Genomic DNA, 14,819 nt, shown 5'->3' on the forward strand with positions numbered 1-14,819 from the left:
AGGGGACACAGGTTCGAGCCCTGGTCCGGGAAGATCCCACATGCCGCGGAGCAACTAAGCCCGTGCACCACAACTACTGACCCTGCACTCTAGAACCCGTGCGCCACAACTACTGAGCCTGTGCTCTAGAGCTCGTGTGCCACAACTACTGAGCCCACGTGCCACCACTACTGAAGCCCGCGCGCCTACAGCCTGTGCTCCGCACCAAGAGAAGCCACCGCAGTGAGAAGCCCACGCACCACAATGAAGAGTAGCCCCCGCTCGCTGCATCTAGAGAAAGCCCGCACGCAGCAACAAAGACACAACGCAGCCAAAGAAATGAAGGAAGGGAGGGAGGGAGGGAAGGAGGGGAAAAGGAAAGAAAAGAAAAGAAAAGAAAAGAGAAGAAAAGAAAAGAAAAGCAAAACAAACAGGGGCTGAGAGCACAGTGGTGCCCGCTCCCAGGACCGAGCCGCCCCCACGCTGTGCCCTCCGGACACGGGTAGGCTGGGGCAGGTGCCGGCCACCTGGGTCCCTCTCCAGCCTCTTCTCAGTGACGTCCCGGTTGTTACGTGATTATTTTGTTACACTCAAGGGTGGTTACTACACACTGTTTACTGAACTATGATTATACAAAAGGCATATTTTTACTAAAAACAAAACCCTCACATTTGAGAAATCACCCTGAATTCAAAGCTTTAAGCCTATTAGACACCCCTGTCCGCCCTGGCCCTAGAAATGCTGCCCCTGGCAGACGCAGACACCCGCTCTGTTCAAGCGCCATCGAGCCACACACCCTGGACACCTCAGGAGGGGCCCACACCGCACAGAGGGGATGTCGTGACCAGGCCACACGTCCCAACACTGGCAGCATGGCCTGGACACCACATTGTGCTGAGCACCCCAGAGCTCCGGTGTGGACACACGAACAGACGAAGGGCCCCACAGGGAGGGCCAAGGCTGCTGCCCACAGCGGACAGCCAGGACCGCCTGCCGCCGAGGCCAAGGCCAGCTCGGAGCACTCTCGGGGCCATGAGCTCAGCTGCCGCCAAGGCAGCCTGGCTGCGCCGCCCACAACTCAGGGCAGGACTCGGAAGAGGGAGGTGCCGAGCTGGGTGACCTCCCTGCTGGGACAGAAGGAAGGGACCACATTTCCCGGTTCTAACAGAGCCTGGTCTCTCCGGGGAAAAGACACTCTAGCAACAGAAGTCACCCCGACACAAAGGAGAAGACGCTGCAGTCTGTCCACCCTCAGCCTGCCTCTCGCTCGCTCATCACATTTATTTCCTGATTCATTACCTTCCAGGCGAAGGACAAAGCGTCCCAGGTGATGGTGCTTTAGTCCACCCCGAGCGCCCTCTGAACAAGGAGCCCCCAGGGGAGCAGGCCGTGCTCGGCGCCAACGGCACCTCTTGCCTTTGCAGTCCCTCCCGATGAGGACAGGGCCACGGGTCTGCCAGCAGTTGGGCCCCACGAGCAAAGGAGCCCCCTTAACCCCACAGCGCTTCAGACAGACAAAGTGGAACTGGACAGAACTGAGAAGACGGGTCCCACTCGGGGACACACCACCGCCCTCTGGTAACTGCCAGCGGGACCTGCCCGGCCTTGACAGGGCACCCTGCCCAGGAGCACCAGAAACACCAAGCCCTGCACAAAGAACCTTCCGGAAGAGAAAACACTCGGCACGGATGGTCTCACTGGTGCATCTCAACAAGCATTTCAGGAAGAAGTGAATACCAGCTCTACACAATCTCTTCCAGAAAACAGGAGGGAACACGTCCCAGCTCATTTCACAGGGACGAGACCAAAGACAATGACTAAAACCCTCCAGGTTAACATCCCACATGAAGCCAGATACGAAAACGTAGCCAAAATATACGCAAATCGAACCCAGCCTGCAGCCGCCGGGGCCCCAGGACGCGTACCCTGCGCGCGCAGCCCTCCTGCGGGGTCCCCGCGGCCCGGGGGCTCCTCTCCAGCCGGGACACGGCCCTGCACAGCTCCGCCCTCTCCCGCGTCACCATGCTGAGCGCTCTGCTCAGGGACTCATTGTCCTTCAGCAGGACGTCCACCAGCTGGACCTGCAGCTCCACCGTCGTCTTCTTCTTGAGGAGAAAACGAGATCAGAAAACGTTTTGTTAAAAGCCGCTATTCGTGGCTTTTACTGTCGCCTGTTTTCAGGGATTGTAACTTTAAACATATTTGGGGTTGGTGGGAAGCTCGCGGGGCTGGGCAGAGTCCGTGTACGGGAAGGAGAGAGCAAAAGCCATCAGATCGCTTTTCCTCTCGCTCTCCCATGAAACAGACTTTGCACGAAACCGGGTACGGACAGAGGAAGGCTGTCACAAAACATGACCCTCTCCCTGTTCCGACAGCACCGCCGGCAGAGGCAGGACGTGACGGGTGGCGTGGGGAGCACGCTCATCCCTGAGGGTCCCTCCGAACAGGCACGTTCCCTCCAGGCCCCAGCGGGCGCAGGACACCGGCAGGGTCAGCTCTCCTGCTGCCTGTGCTGCGTGCTGCTTCCACGACAGACCTCACGACGTCCTGACCCACGGAAGTTTGTCGGGAATTCACAGCAGCAGTCAGGACTCTGAAGCACCCCCGACGCTGCTGACGGGCAGCTCATTTCCAGCCCAGAGCCTCAACACAAGTGCGTGAGCGGCAGAGAGGCCGGGGCGTCAGCCATGGAGCGGGACAGACCAGCGCCCCCATGGGCACGAGGAACAGTGCATTGAGCCAACCATGCGACAGGCCGAGGCGGGAGGCAGGTCCGGCCACAGTGAACAAGAAAGCTGGTCTCACCCGGCAGGAGCTGGACGCGCCCAATTCAGACTTGAGCGTCTCCAGCGTGTGAAGCAAGGACGCCACTGCCTTCTCGTTTGACGACGTCCAATCACTGATGGTCCTGGAGAAGCACACGGACACTCAGAAGGTGCGTGTGGGTCCCAGGCGGCAGGCACTCCGCGCAGCGCCCAGGGAGCCCGGCGGTGACTGTGGCAGCCGGGAGGCGGCACGGCCTGGAAGTGGGCAGTCTGTGAAGCCCGGAAGCCTCCAGCCACTGAGCGCTGACCACAGACCACGGAGGCTCCCTCAGTGTGTCCACCTCCCCCTGCTGCTCTCTGCTGGGACTCTGAGTCAGCTACTAAAACGCTGTCCCTAAGCAAGACTGCTGCTCCAGTAACTAAACCCAATTACAGACAAGAGAGCTGCATGGTCTGAGCTTCCGTGTGCTCAGAAAAGGGCAAATCAACATTGGTTCCCGCCAGACAGCAGGGTCGTGGGTCCTCGACCAGGCGGACGCATCCTGGCCCCATGGGCAGTGGGCCAGGGTGTCAGGCGAGGCAAACGCTGCACAGACACCGGGCACCAGCCCTGCCTTGGGGGACTCGGGTGGGAGGGGGGCTGGCCTTGGGCCAGACCCTCTGGGTGGTGAGCAATGGAAAAGGGACACGGAGAGACCTGATCTGAAAGACACCTGGATTTCCTGTCATATGAGAATGCAAAGACCACAATGCTGTCATCATCTTTCAAGAGAATACTGCCCATGAATTCATCCACACACGTGGGATGAGAAATAGAGTCCGTTTCATGAAAACCTGAACCCGAAATCAAAGACACGCCCCACTCAGAATTTTTCTCAACATCAAAGGTGCTGGGCATATGGCCGGGGCAGTCCCGAGAGACTTGCCTGTCCACTGTCTGGTTGATGAAGCTGGTCAGAAGCCCCGCAGCACAGAGCAGCTGCTGCCGCACCTTCTCTAGGCCCCGCTGCTGCTCCTGGGGGCGCGCGGGCTCCGACTCTGGCTCCGGACGGGGGCGCGCGGCCTCCCTCGCCTGCAGCTCCCTCACCGTCTGCTGGAGCTGCAGGATCTTGTGCTCATCCCGCTGGCGCTGCAGCTCTAACTCTCGCTGTCAGCAACGGCGAAAAACAGAAGCGAGCCTCACACACGGTCCGGGGTGGAGACCGGGGCCAGGAGCTCAGCACAGGGGCTGCCCAGTCCGGCCCCGAGCCCCGACCGACCAACCCCCAACACGCTCCACACGGGTACTCCAGGCGCGATGCGGAGTCAGGGTCCCCCCACTCCGGGGATCCGGGACAGGACCCGGGATGGGATGAGCCACAGCCCGAGCCCGGCCCCCCACCTCAGTACACATGCGGGCACTGAGTGGGTGCTCAACACCGAGAAGGCGGGCCTGAGTCTCAGAGGCCCTGTGCCCCCCATTCGCGATCCCCGTCCTTCACTGCGGAGATGCCAGGGGACCCAGCCGGCCAGGCCACTCCCTGTCCCACACCCAGGACCCAAGTCTCCACAGGGAGACAGCAGACCACTGACAGAAACTGTAAATAATATTTATCTCCACGTGCTGAGAAGTTCAGGGAGCAACGGGGGCTCGGAGAGCGTGGGGGCTGACCCCAGGGGATGACGCCTGGGGAGGGGGGATCCAGGGAAACAAAGATGGCCAGGCCGGGCAGGGCGGAACCAGACAGGGCAGAGAGGGCACGGGCCTGGCCCAGCCGCTCCTCAGGCCGGCACACAGACCAGGCCTGCTTCCCACCCAGCGCCTCCCGCGCTTTCCCAGCATCACCCCCATTCAGCGCTCGAGCCTCCTCAGGAAACTGTGATCCTTTTTGATCTATTTTCCAGATGAGGAAAGTAACAAAACCAAGAGACCCACTGGTTTATTTTGTTCAAAAAAGATGAAATTGGTCCTGAAATAACTATCAGAGGCCTGGGCCACTACGGCCAGAAAAAGACCCCATAACCCAGATCAAGTTAACTATCTACAGTAAAAATGACACCAAAAGGACAACATACTTAAGAAAGAAAAATACATATCAAGGTGCATCATGAGGGACAGTTACCAATTTGACTTGGAAAACACTTTGTTTGTATTTTTTTTAAGCAATTACATTTTTACAAACCAAAAACAAACTAAAAAAAAAAAAAAAGAAGAAAGAAAAACAAAAGAAAAAAACCCCAAAATTAAATAAAAAGGTTTGGCAGAAGACTCTGGATAAGGTTTGGGAAGCCCCTTGAGAAGCACACGAAGACAACAAACCTCTCTCCCCCCACACGCACAAAAAACCTGGAACACGCTCTGGGGGTCCCGAGTGACCAAGGCCCACCCAGGGCCGTTACTCTAGCCGCCTCCGTCAGGAAACCCCCGGCCTCTGCCACAGCCCCAAACGATTCCTCCACTTCCACGATCTCTAGTGATGAAACACGACTGCATTCCAGGCTGTTTAACCCCACAAAAAACAAGAATCGTTACACACACAACACGTGTGAGCCTTGAAAACCCCATGGCAGGAACCAGACACAGAAGAAGGCCACATACCGTGTGATTCCACTGACACAACACGACCAGAAGAGGCAAATCCAGAGATGGAAAGTAGACCAGTGGGTGCCAGGGGCTGGGTCCCCGCTAACAGGCCCAGGGGTCCCTTGTGGGTGATGAACATGTTCTAAAATTGATTGCAGTGATATCAGGCTGCACAACTTTTGAATATACTGAAAACCGCTGAATTGTGCAATTTAAATTGGTGAACTCAGTAGCATGTGAATGATATCTCACTAATATTTATTTCTTGACGATTTCATGGCAGCCTAACCATTAAAAACACCAGGCCATTGGTTTTCCTTGTGCATTTTAAGAGCTTTTTATAATTTCCTAAAACCCCCAAAAAGAAATAATAAAGGTAATATTTTTGAAGTTCTAAAAAATATTTTTAAAGAGAGCAAAATAAAGGTCAATCCATGAGAAAACACAGGATAATAATTTCCTCAGAAACAAATGTTTTTGGTCAATGTATAATGTATCTAAAATTAAGACCCATCCAAAAAATAAAGGAGGGAACACTTCCCAGCCCATCCTGCAAGGCCAAGATCTTCCTGATATCAAAAACAAAAGCACCACAAGAAAAGAAAACTACAGAACATATCTCTCATAAATATAAACGCAAAATCCTTAACAAAATACTAGCAAACTGAATCCAACACTATTTAAAAAAGAATTATACACCAAATTCAAGTGGGATGCATCCCAAGAGTGCTAGGATGACTGAATATATGAGAATCAATGTCCTATATCATATCAAGAGAAGGACAAAACCCATAAATCTGAAAAGACACAGAAAAAGAAAATCCAATACTCTCTCATGATTAAAAATAAAAAAGACTGAATAAACTAAAAATAGAAGGGAATTTCCTCCGCTAAAGGGTATCTACAAAAATGGCACGACTACCATCATACTCAGCAGTAAAAGACTGACTGCTCCCTCAAGATCAAGAACCAGGCTGGACGCCTGCCCCACACGCTGTGGGTTCTGGCCAGGGCAGTCAGGCAAGGAGAAGAGACAAAGGCGTCCAGCTTGGACAGGAACAAGTAAAACTATGTCTATTTGCAGAAAACATGATCTTCTATATGGAAAATCCCAAAGAATCCATTAAAAATATTGGAACTAATAATAAATCAGTTCAGCAAGGTTACAGGACATAAGATCAAGGTGTGAAAATCACCCACATTGCTACACATTCGCAACAACCTGAAAACGGAAGTAAAAAATAATTCCATTTACAACAGCATCAAAAAAATAATATTTAGGAACAAATTTAACAAAAGAAACGCAAAGCTTATCACCTGAAAGTGACAAAACGTTATTGAAAGAAACTAAGGAGCTAAACAGACAGAGAGCCCTTCCGATTTCATGGATGGGAAGACCTAGCATTGTTAAGGAGACAACACGCCCCAAAGCGATCTACAGACTCAGTGTGATTCCTACCAAGATCCCAAGGGCCTTCACGCAGAAGCGGAAAAGCCGATCCTCAGACGCACACGGAACCGCAAGGGGCCCCGAGGATCCAAAACCACCTTGGGAAAGAACAAGGGCGGAGGATGCGCGCTTCCCGACTTCCAGCCGCCGCGCTGACCAAGCCAAGGGGCAGCCCGGAGCCAGGACAGGCCCTCCGGCCGTGGCAGGCTCGCCAACGTCTCCCTGTCTGTCTGCCACCTGCTCCACTTCTCCGTGTCCGCTCGGCTCGGCCTCGGCCGCACTGCCGTCCTGGCGTCCTGGCTGCTCTAAACTCCCCCACGCTCTCGGCGGAGTCTCCACGGGAGGCCTCGGCGCCGCACTCACCTCCTGCTCCCTCTCCACGTCCTGGCGGTGCACGTGGGCCTCAGCCTCCAGGGCTCGCTGCCGCGCGGCCTCCAGCGCCACCTCCAGCTCCAGCACGCGGGCCTCGCAGCCCCTGAGCTTCTGCAGCAGAGCCGGCTGCGCCTGCTTGTCCTGTGGCCGCCGGCTCAGCCGCTCCGTGAGCAGGCGCTCGTGCTGCAGGGCCTCGGACAGCTCGCGGGAGCGGCCCTGCTCGGCCTCCAGGCTCCGCTGCAGCTCCGAGAGGCGGCCACGCTCCTGCGCCAGCAGCGCCTCGCAGCGCGAGGCCTCGATCTGCAGCTCCTTCCGGAGGTTGTCCTTGGCCGTCTGCTCGTGTTTTAGCGCCACGCACAGCTGGTTACTCTGAGCGCACTGCTTCTCCAAAGTCGCCCTTAACTCCTGCATCGGGGAAAAGCGAGACGAGGCAAGAGCATCTAAACAGCTCCCGCAGCTAGAGCTTCTGACATTATACTTTGGGTAGAAGGAGGGCGAGCAATAACCCCTCTTCTCGTGGCCCCGCCGGCCTCCCTCGGGGATGAGGCGCTGTTCTGAGCACAGTGCAACGTCCCAGGTTCACCTCCCTCCCTGAATCAGGGGCTCCGGTGCTGCTGAAGGGCAGGCCCTCGACCCCCTCACGGTGCTCGGCTCAGCCAGGCCTACGGGTGGCCTCAGCGCGGCCACACGGCTGCCGCACAGGGCACCGGCCCGAGGCCTCCCCTGTGCACAGGCAGGGCCCCCACGCAGCTCTCAGGTTGCACTGCCCTCACGGAAGCGAATGCCCGGAGGCGGGGGCTGCACGTGCAGGGACCCTCTGAGCCCTGAAGGTGTAGCCCTGGCCCCTGGGCACAGTCGCGGCCGCGCACGTCACCTCCAGGGTCCTGGCGCTCTGGCCCTCCTTCTGCAGGCACTGCAGCCGCTCCTCCTCCAGCCGGCTCTGCAGGGCCCGCTCCTTGGTGCGCTCGGCCTCCAGCTGCTGCAGCGCAGCCTGCAGGTCATCCTCCTTACTGTCCAGCACTGACCTGTGTGGGCCACAGGCTCTCAAGGGGACGCCGGCCAGCACCCAGGCTCCCAGGGCTCCCAGGGCAGGGAGGGCAGGCCCTGCAGTGTGCGTGGCCCCCCACGAGCCTGCGGGAGCAGAGGCTCCTCCCCAACACCCATCACGATAGCCTGGCAAACCACGGCTTCGGACGGCATCTTTCACTTCAAGGCCAAGAACGTGGCAGGGGCCACGTGACTTCCAGCATTATTCGGCCAGAAGCCTGAGGGCAGGACGGGGCTAGAAGGTGGAGCCTTGCCAGTGGGGCCGCACCTCAGCTGAAGGACCTCCTTCTGCACCTCGTCGAGGGACTTCAGCAGCCGCTCCTTGTCCTGTCTACACTCGCAGAGCTCAGATTTCAGATCTCTGACTGTGTTCTGTTCCACCACCAGCAGCTTCCGGACGTTATTTGCTTTCTCTTGCTCTTCATTCAGGGTTTTCTGCAGGTCGCTTACTATACATTTTTCCTGCTCAACCTTATACGCCAATAACTCAACTAAGAAGAAGATTAAATGAATTAAAATAGCATTATGCACGAGTCCAAAGTGAGCCGCACGTATGATTTAACAAATCAGTAACAAACCAGCAAAGGAAGGGAATGTGTTCACTCTGAAGCTTCTATGACCCAGAAGCCACTGTTTCTGATGGAACCCAGATACTCGGGACACATGCCTTCTGCTCACACCCTGCCAGCCTCGCCCTCGTGGCCAGTGAGCATCCAGAGAGACACACGGGCAGAGAGCGGCGGGACCACCCAGCCGTGCAGGCCATGCGACGCAACGGGGTTCCGGGGTTAGGGGGGCACACGCCCTCTCGACCCCTGCGATGTTCAGGCCCGGGGTCTCCCAAGGGCACGGCTGGAGCTGGGCCGAGACAGACCTCCATGGAGCCCACTCAGCCCGGGCAGCTTCGTGGAGAACCCGCCCAGAACTAGAAGCACACACACCCACTCCTCCAGGAACCGAAACCAGAAGAAAGAAAACCGCGGACCAGGACCCTCGTGAACACAGATGCAAAATGCGAGCGAGGCCGGCCCGGAAGTGCCCAGTGTGAGGCAGCACGCCGAGGCTGGGGATCGAAGGCAGGCTGCCCCACGGGACGGAGCCCAGGCCTCACTCAGCACTCAGAGCATCCCCAGGGCAAGTGGCAAGAACAGGAGGAGAGGAGATGGGGAAGAAAAGATAAAGTGTTCTCTCCCTGCAGGTGACATGAGTGTCTGCGTAAAAATCCCGGAGTTTAAATCAAACTCAGAAACCTGCCACAGGCCGCTTCAGCCTCTTGCGAGCCCCAGTGACCCTCACGGACGTGGGCCTGCGGCGCCCACAACGCTGGCGCCAACGCGGCCCCCACCAGCTGCTCACCGGGATGCTAGGCAAGGCCTCCACCCTGACTGGCACACGTTCTGCACTCGATGGCCTGGGGAGTCAGCGAGGGGCTCGCTGACCTGCCTGCCACCTCCTGACAGGTGAGTGTCAGGATCAACGTTTCGGGGACGCAGCCAAGAGGCCATACCCACCCTGCCTCCGCAGCTGGTGCTCCTGGCGGCTCCCGCGGGCCTCTGCACTGGTCAGTGCCACGCACAGCTGCTGCAGCTTCTCCTGGTTCTGCAGGTGCGTCATCCGCAGCTGGGCGCGCAAAGCCTGGATCTCGGACATCAGGCTGCTCCTGTCCGACAGGCGAAGGTGCTCCAAGGACCTCTCCTGCAGGTCCCCCTGCAGATGGGGTGGCAGGGGACCAGGGCAGGGGGACATAAGACACGGCAGAAGAAGGGGGTCCTGAGGGCTGGTGTGCCAGGCAAGAGCAGCTCCTGGCATCGCTGCCACAGGAGGATGCAGGGGACAACCGTGCGGCATGAACGCGGGCACAGTGGCCCTGGAACCCTCAGATTGCACGCAGCTCTGCCCCCAGCACCTTGGTCTTGCTTGCTGGGCCCAGTCGACGCTCGCCACGCACCCTGCCCTCTCTTACGAGGGAACTGGCGGGAAGCAGGCTCCCACAGCCCTCGCGGTGTCGACCCTCCAAGCCTGGGCTCAGCGCTCACAGCCTGGAGCTGGGCCGCCTAGAAAGGCTCTTTTGCTTTCAAGGAAAGGCCAGCTATTTCCAGAACAGAGTGAGATCCTCAAGGAAGATAAGTGCACAGAGTTTTCCACTTCACGGAATTCACACATAAAAACACAGTGTTATCTGTGGACTGCAGCAGGATTTGCTGCTCAGTCACTGCCTTGCTCTAAGGTCAGGCGAAACACGTTCCGTCACCCTCTGTGTCAGGGTGGGCTCCGGGGGGAAGCCAAGGCATGAGCTCACCTGCTCCTGGACCACCTTCTCCAGCCTCTCCAACAGGGAGCCGCAGCCCCCAGGGCCTGAGCCACAGGGCCGGGGCCACAGCTCGACTCTCAGTATCTCCCGCTCCTTTTCAAAGGCCTCTTGCACGATCCGCAGAAATTCCCTTCTCCAGTCGAGGCCCACATTGGAAGGTTCCTAAAATATCGAAACAAAGAGCCCGTGTCCCTATAAACACATCCTGCAGGTTCAAACAGAACCCACCCCGACTTATGAGGACACACAGATGCCCATGACCGCCTAGGGGCACGAGGAGCCAGCTCTGGGCAGAGAAACCCCCCAACACGACGGGAAGGTAAGACAGAGTAAATGTCAGCAAGCAAACCTCCCTTCCGGCCGCTGCACATGAGCCCCGGGTCCAGGGGAGGCCAGGCCTGCGTGGCGGAGACAGTGTGTGTGCGTGTGCCTGCGCGTGTGCATGTGTGGAGCATGTGCGTGTGTGTGTGTAGGGGCGGGGGGCATGTGCGTGTGTGTGCAGGGGTGGGGGGCATGTGTGTGTGTGCATGGGCGTGTGTGAGGGGTGGGGGGCGTGTGCATGTGTGTGCAGGGGTGGGGATGTGTGTGTGTGTGTGCATGGGCAGGGCGTGTGCGTGTGTGTGACGGACGGGGGGCGTGTGTGTGTGTGCAGGGGCGGGGGTGTGCGCGGGTGTGCATGTGCGTGGGGGCGAGGGCGGCGTGTGTGTGCGTACGTGTGTGTGTATGCAGGGGCGGGGGTGTGTGCATGTGTGTGCAGGGGCGGGTGTGTGTGTGCATGTGCGTGTGTGTGTGAGGGGCGGGGGGCATGTGTGTGTGTGTGAGGGGCGGGTGGGGGGGGCTGGGGGCGTGTGTGTACAGGGGTGGGGGTGTGTGCGTGTGTGCAGGGGTGGGGGTTCGCACGTGTGTGCATGTGTGTGCAGGGGCGGGGTGCGTGTGCATGGGTGGGGTGTGTGTGTGTGCAGGGGTGGGGTGTGCGCGTGTGTGCAAGGGCGGGGTGTGTGCAGGGGTGGGAGGTTTGCATGTGTGTGTGTGCAGGGGCAGAGTGCGTGTGCATGTGTGCAGGGGTGGGGTGTGTGCGTGTGTATGCAAGGGTGGGGTGCGTGTGCGTGTGTGTGCAGGGGTGTGTGTGTGCATGTGCGTGTGTGAGGGGCAGGGGGCGTGTGTGTGCATGTGTCTGCAAGGGTGGGGGCGTGTGCGTGTGTGCAGGAGTGGGGTTTGCATGTGTGTGTGCATGTGTGTGTGCAGGGGTGGGGTGTGTGCATGTGTGTGCAAGGGCGGGGTGCATGTGTGTGTGCAGGGGTGGGGTGCGTGTGCGTGTGTGCGGGGGTAGGGTTTGCACGTGTGTGTGTGCAGGGGTGGGGTGTGTGTGAGGGGCATGTGTGTGTGCAAGGGTGGGGGCGTGTGCATGGGTGGGGTGTGTGCATGTGTGTGCAGGGGCGGGGTGCGTGTGCATGTGTGTGTGCCGGGTTAGGGTTAGTGTCCACGCAGGAGGCGGTGTCTATACGGGTTACGGTTAGGGTTAGTGTCCACGCGGGGGGGTGGGGTATCTATATGGGTTAGGGTTAGTGTCCACGCAGGGGGCAGTGTCTATACGGGCCACACACGGGCTGGCTGCCTCCTGGCCACCTGCTTGGGCACCACCTGCCCCCTTCCCTGAAGTTGGGGGGTCTGCCCACTGCTCCGTCCACACTCCATGGCCGGCTGGCTTCCTTGCACACGGTTCAGCATCTGGCCCTCACCTCCAGGTTGCCCCTCGGCCCGGCCCCCATACCCATCTCTCCATCCAGAGCCTCCCTGCAGGGCTCCAGCCGGCCCCTTCCCCGCAGCCTCTCCTGGAGGCTGGAGCCCAGGGAACGCGAGTGGGAGGGTGGCTGACCAGGCATGGCCTCCCTGCCTGCCGCTGACCCGCTTCTTGCTCCTCTACTCCCACTTCTGGGGCCAAGAAAAGCCCTCAACCAGGTCCATGCCCACTGCTTCTCTTCTGTATCTAGAAGGCCTGTTACCTTCTCCCCCTTTGGGGGTCCTGGGGTGGGATGCTCCCTGGGAGCTGGTGCTGCCTCCAGCAGGCCCTGGCCCCCCATCGTGAGGCACCCGAGGGGGGCGCTGGGCTCGCCCCTGCTCAGCATGCTCGGGGGTCCACGGTATTCGGACAGGGCCAGGATGTGGTGGCTCTCGTCACACACCATCTGCAGCAAAGCCTGAAGCGGACAAACATTTCAGAGAGAAGGAGAAGCAGCTTGAAACCTCTCACCGCCACTGCCCCGCTGTCACCCGCCAAGGCTCACCAGGCCGCCCCCACGGCCTTTGCACCAGAGACCAGAGTTGCTGCTCTGACCGTGAGGTTCTCAAACCTTCCTCCCCGTAGCTGTCACAGACAAGTAAACCAGCTTTGAACGAGTGAACTTCTGTGCGAGCTGCTCCAGCAAAGGCCCCACAATCCAGCCATCCCGCCTGCACCCTCACAGAAGATGCTCAGCTCAGGGAAATCTACAGCCAAGTCAGCAAGATGCCAGGCACCTCCCCGGCCCTCCCGGGACCACAGCGCCCCACCAGGAGGGAGACCCGAGAACTGCACAGGGACACCTCAGGGGAAAGGCACCTGCGGATGGTACCAGGCCAGCTACTGGCCACTGCAGCCCTCTCACGCCCTCGGGGGCGCCCAGAATATGTGAACACAGGAAGGGGTCTTCCACCCCCCCAGGATTTGGAGTGGTAGTTACAGAGTGATGGGACATGGGACCTGGGACGTGCACGCCAGCCTTCTGTGCTGCCCACGGAGGCTGAGAGAGGAAGGTGCACCCCACCCAGGGCCACCCTCCTGGATGGCTGGTGCTACGGCCAATGCAGAGCACAAGTGACTGTGACCGTCCTCACACTGCGTGTCAACACAGGTTCCCGCAAGGGGCACGTTAGGGAAACAGAAAAACAGCAACGAAGAGGCCTATGACAAAGAATGACTAGTTACTTAACTAGAAACAGGTCTTCCTCTAACTCTAATGACGTGACCAAAAACGTGGAACAGTAACATAAAAGCGCTAGACACCAAACTGTGTACTGTGTTTACTTCACAAGCGGCCGTCTTTAACGCTCTACAGCAATTTCACTTTAAAAACAATGTATGTGATACAGAACGGACACAAATCACAGCCCCGGGAAGGAGGGGTGGGGAGGCTGTATAGTGGACCGGGCCGCAGGCCGTAAACACCTTCTCCTGGGTCATATAAGGACAAAAAAAGGTGTTCTGAAAAACACCTCTGGAAAAGAACAGCTGTGACGAGCGAGGTCCTCCGCCCTCGCCAACCGGGCGCACGGCAGCCAGGAGGACAGACGTGGAGCGGCCCCCGGGCCACGGGCACAGTCAGGCCGTGAGATCCCGGAGCCTCTGCCCTGAGGACCCCGGAGTCACAGGGGGCCTCGGCCTGCAGTCTCACAGCCGCACGTGAACCAGCCGCCCCGCGGGGCCCGTCTGCCCAGCTGACACATGCTTCCCGGCGTGATGGACCTTCACCAGCGTCGCCGGCCTCAGGGTGGTCAGAGCTGCGACCACACGAGGCTCCTGAGACTCGGCCCCGCAGCGAGTGGCCCCCGCGCCCCACTGAGGATGGTGCAGCAGAGGGGCCGGCAGGGACACACAAGCTGGCTGACTGACCCAACAGGCTGCTGCGGGGTGGCCGCTCCTGACTTTCTCTCCTGCTGCCACAGCACGTCCGGAAAAGGCTCCAGGGCCTCTGCTAGGTCTCTTTCTTTCTTTTCTTTTTTAATAACTAAGGATCAAGTATTAAATCTCAAAGCCTAAGCATGAAACATTGTCATTAACAACCAAACTTTTTCCTTAAAAATTAGGAATTCTAGTATTTATGTCATGTAAAAAATTGAGGAATGCACAAAAAGAAAAAACAGCTAGAAGACACGGCTCCATTTCAATTCTTAAAGGAATAAGACCAGTTTCATTTCAAATACAATTTCAGAGAAGATTTTACTTAACATCAAAATCATTTCCTTTGGGAACACTTACTATCTGAATTAGAGAACCCTCAAAGCATCCTGGGAAAGCTTCCAAAGCCAAACAAGCAAAAACCACAACTGCTTCCCAAAACAGGGTCACGAGGTCTGGCACCTGAACGACACTCAGGAAGACCAATCCAGTTTCGCCTTGCGACTCGGGACAGCGCCACGCGTGCAGGCCCTCTGGGCGCTGTGCTGTGACAGGCGCTGCAGGAGGAGCCGCCCCCGGCCACAGCGCCCGCGGCCCCCGAGCGTGGCCAGGCCCCACCTGGGACACCGTCCCTGCGGTCCTGCCACAGCGGCGCATCTCCCCCCTTTGAGCCGCTA

General features: G+C 58.2%; 1 protein-coding gene across 8 annotated transcripts in view; it reads right to left on the minus strand.

Annotated features, from left to right (window-relative positions):
• The window catches only part of PCNT (pericentrin), a 97,526-nt gene that overhangs the window by 7,146 nt on the left and 75,561 nt on the right, over positions 1–14,819 (minus strand). For 7 of the 8 annotated variants that reach the window (XM_027127691.1, XM_027127302.1, XM_027127480.1 and 4 more), the window contains 9 exons: positions 12,491–12,685; positions 10,476–10,649; positions 9,688–9,883; positions 8,445–8,667; positions 8,004–8,154; positions 7,121–7,534; positions 3,671–3,891; positions 2,785–2,887; positions 1,905–2,084 (listed from right to left, as the gene is read on the minus strand). In XM_027127691.1, coding sequence (XP_026983492.1) covers positions 1,905–2,084; positions 2,785–2,887; positions 3,671–3,891; positions 7,121–7,534; positions 8,004–8,154; positions 8,445–8,667; positions 9,688–9,883; positions 10,476–10,649; positions 12,491–12,685 — 1,857 coding nt within the window. The remainder of the gene's footprint in view (positions 1–1,904; positions 2,085–2,784; positions 2,888–3,670; positions 3,892–7,120; positions 7,535–8,003; positions 8,155–8,444; positions 8,668–9,687; positions 9,884–10,475; positions 10,650–12,490; positions 12,686–14,819) is intronic. The other variant, XM_027127391.1, reaches the window with a different exon arrangement.

This window comes from Aethalodelphis obliquidens, unplaced genomic scaffold (assembly GCF_003676395.1).
Source record: "Aethalodelphis obliquidens isolate GAN/ISIS:26980383/991018 unplaced genomic scaffold, ASM367639v1 scaffold1, whole genome shotgun sequence".
NCBI classification, from domain to species: domain Eukaryota; kingdom Metazoa; phylum Chordata; class Mammalia; order Artiodactyla; family Delphinidae; genus Aethalodelphis; species Aethalodelphis obliquidens.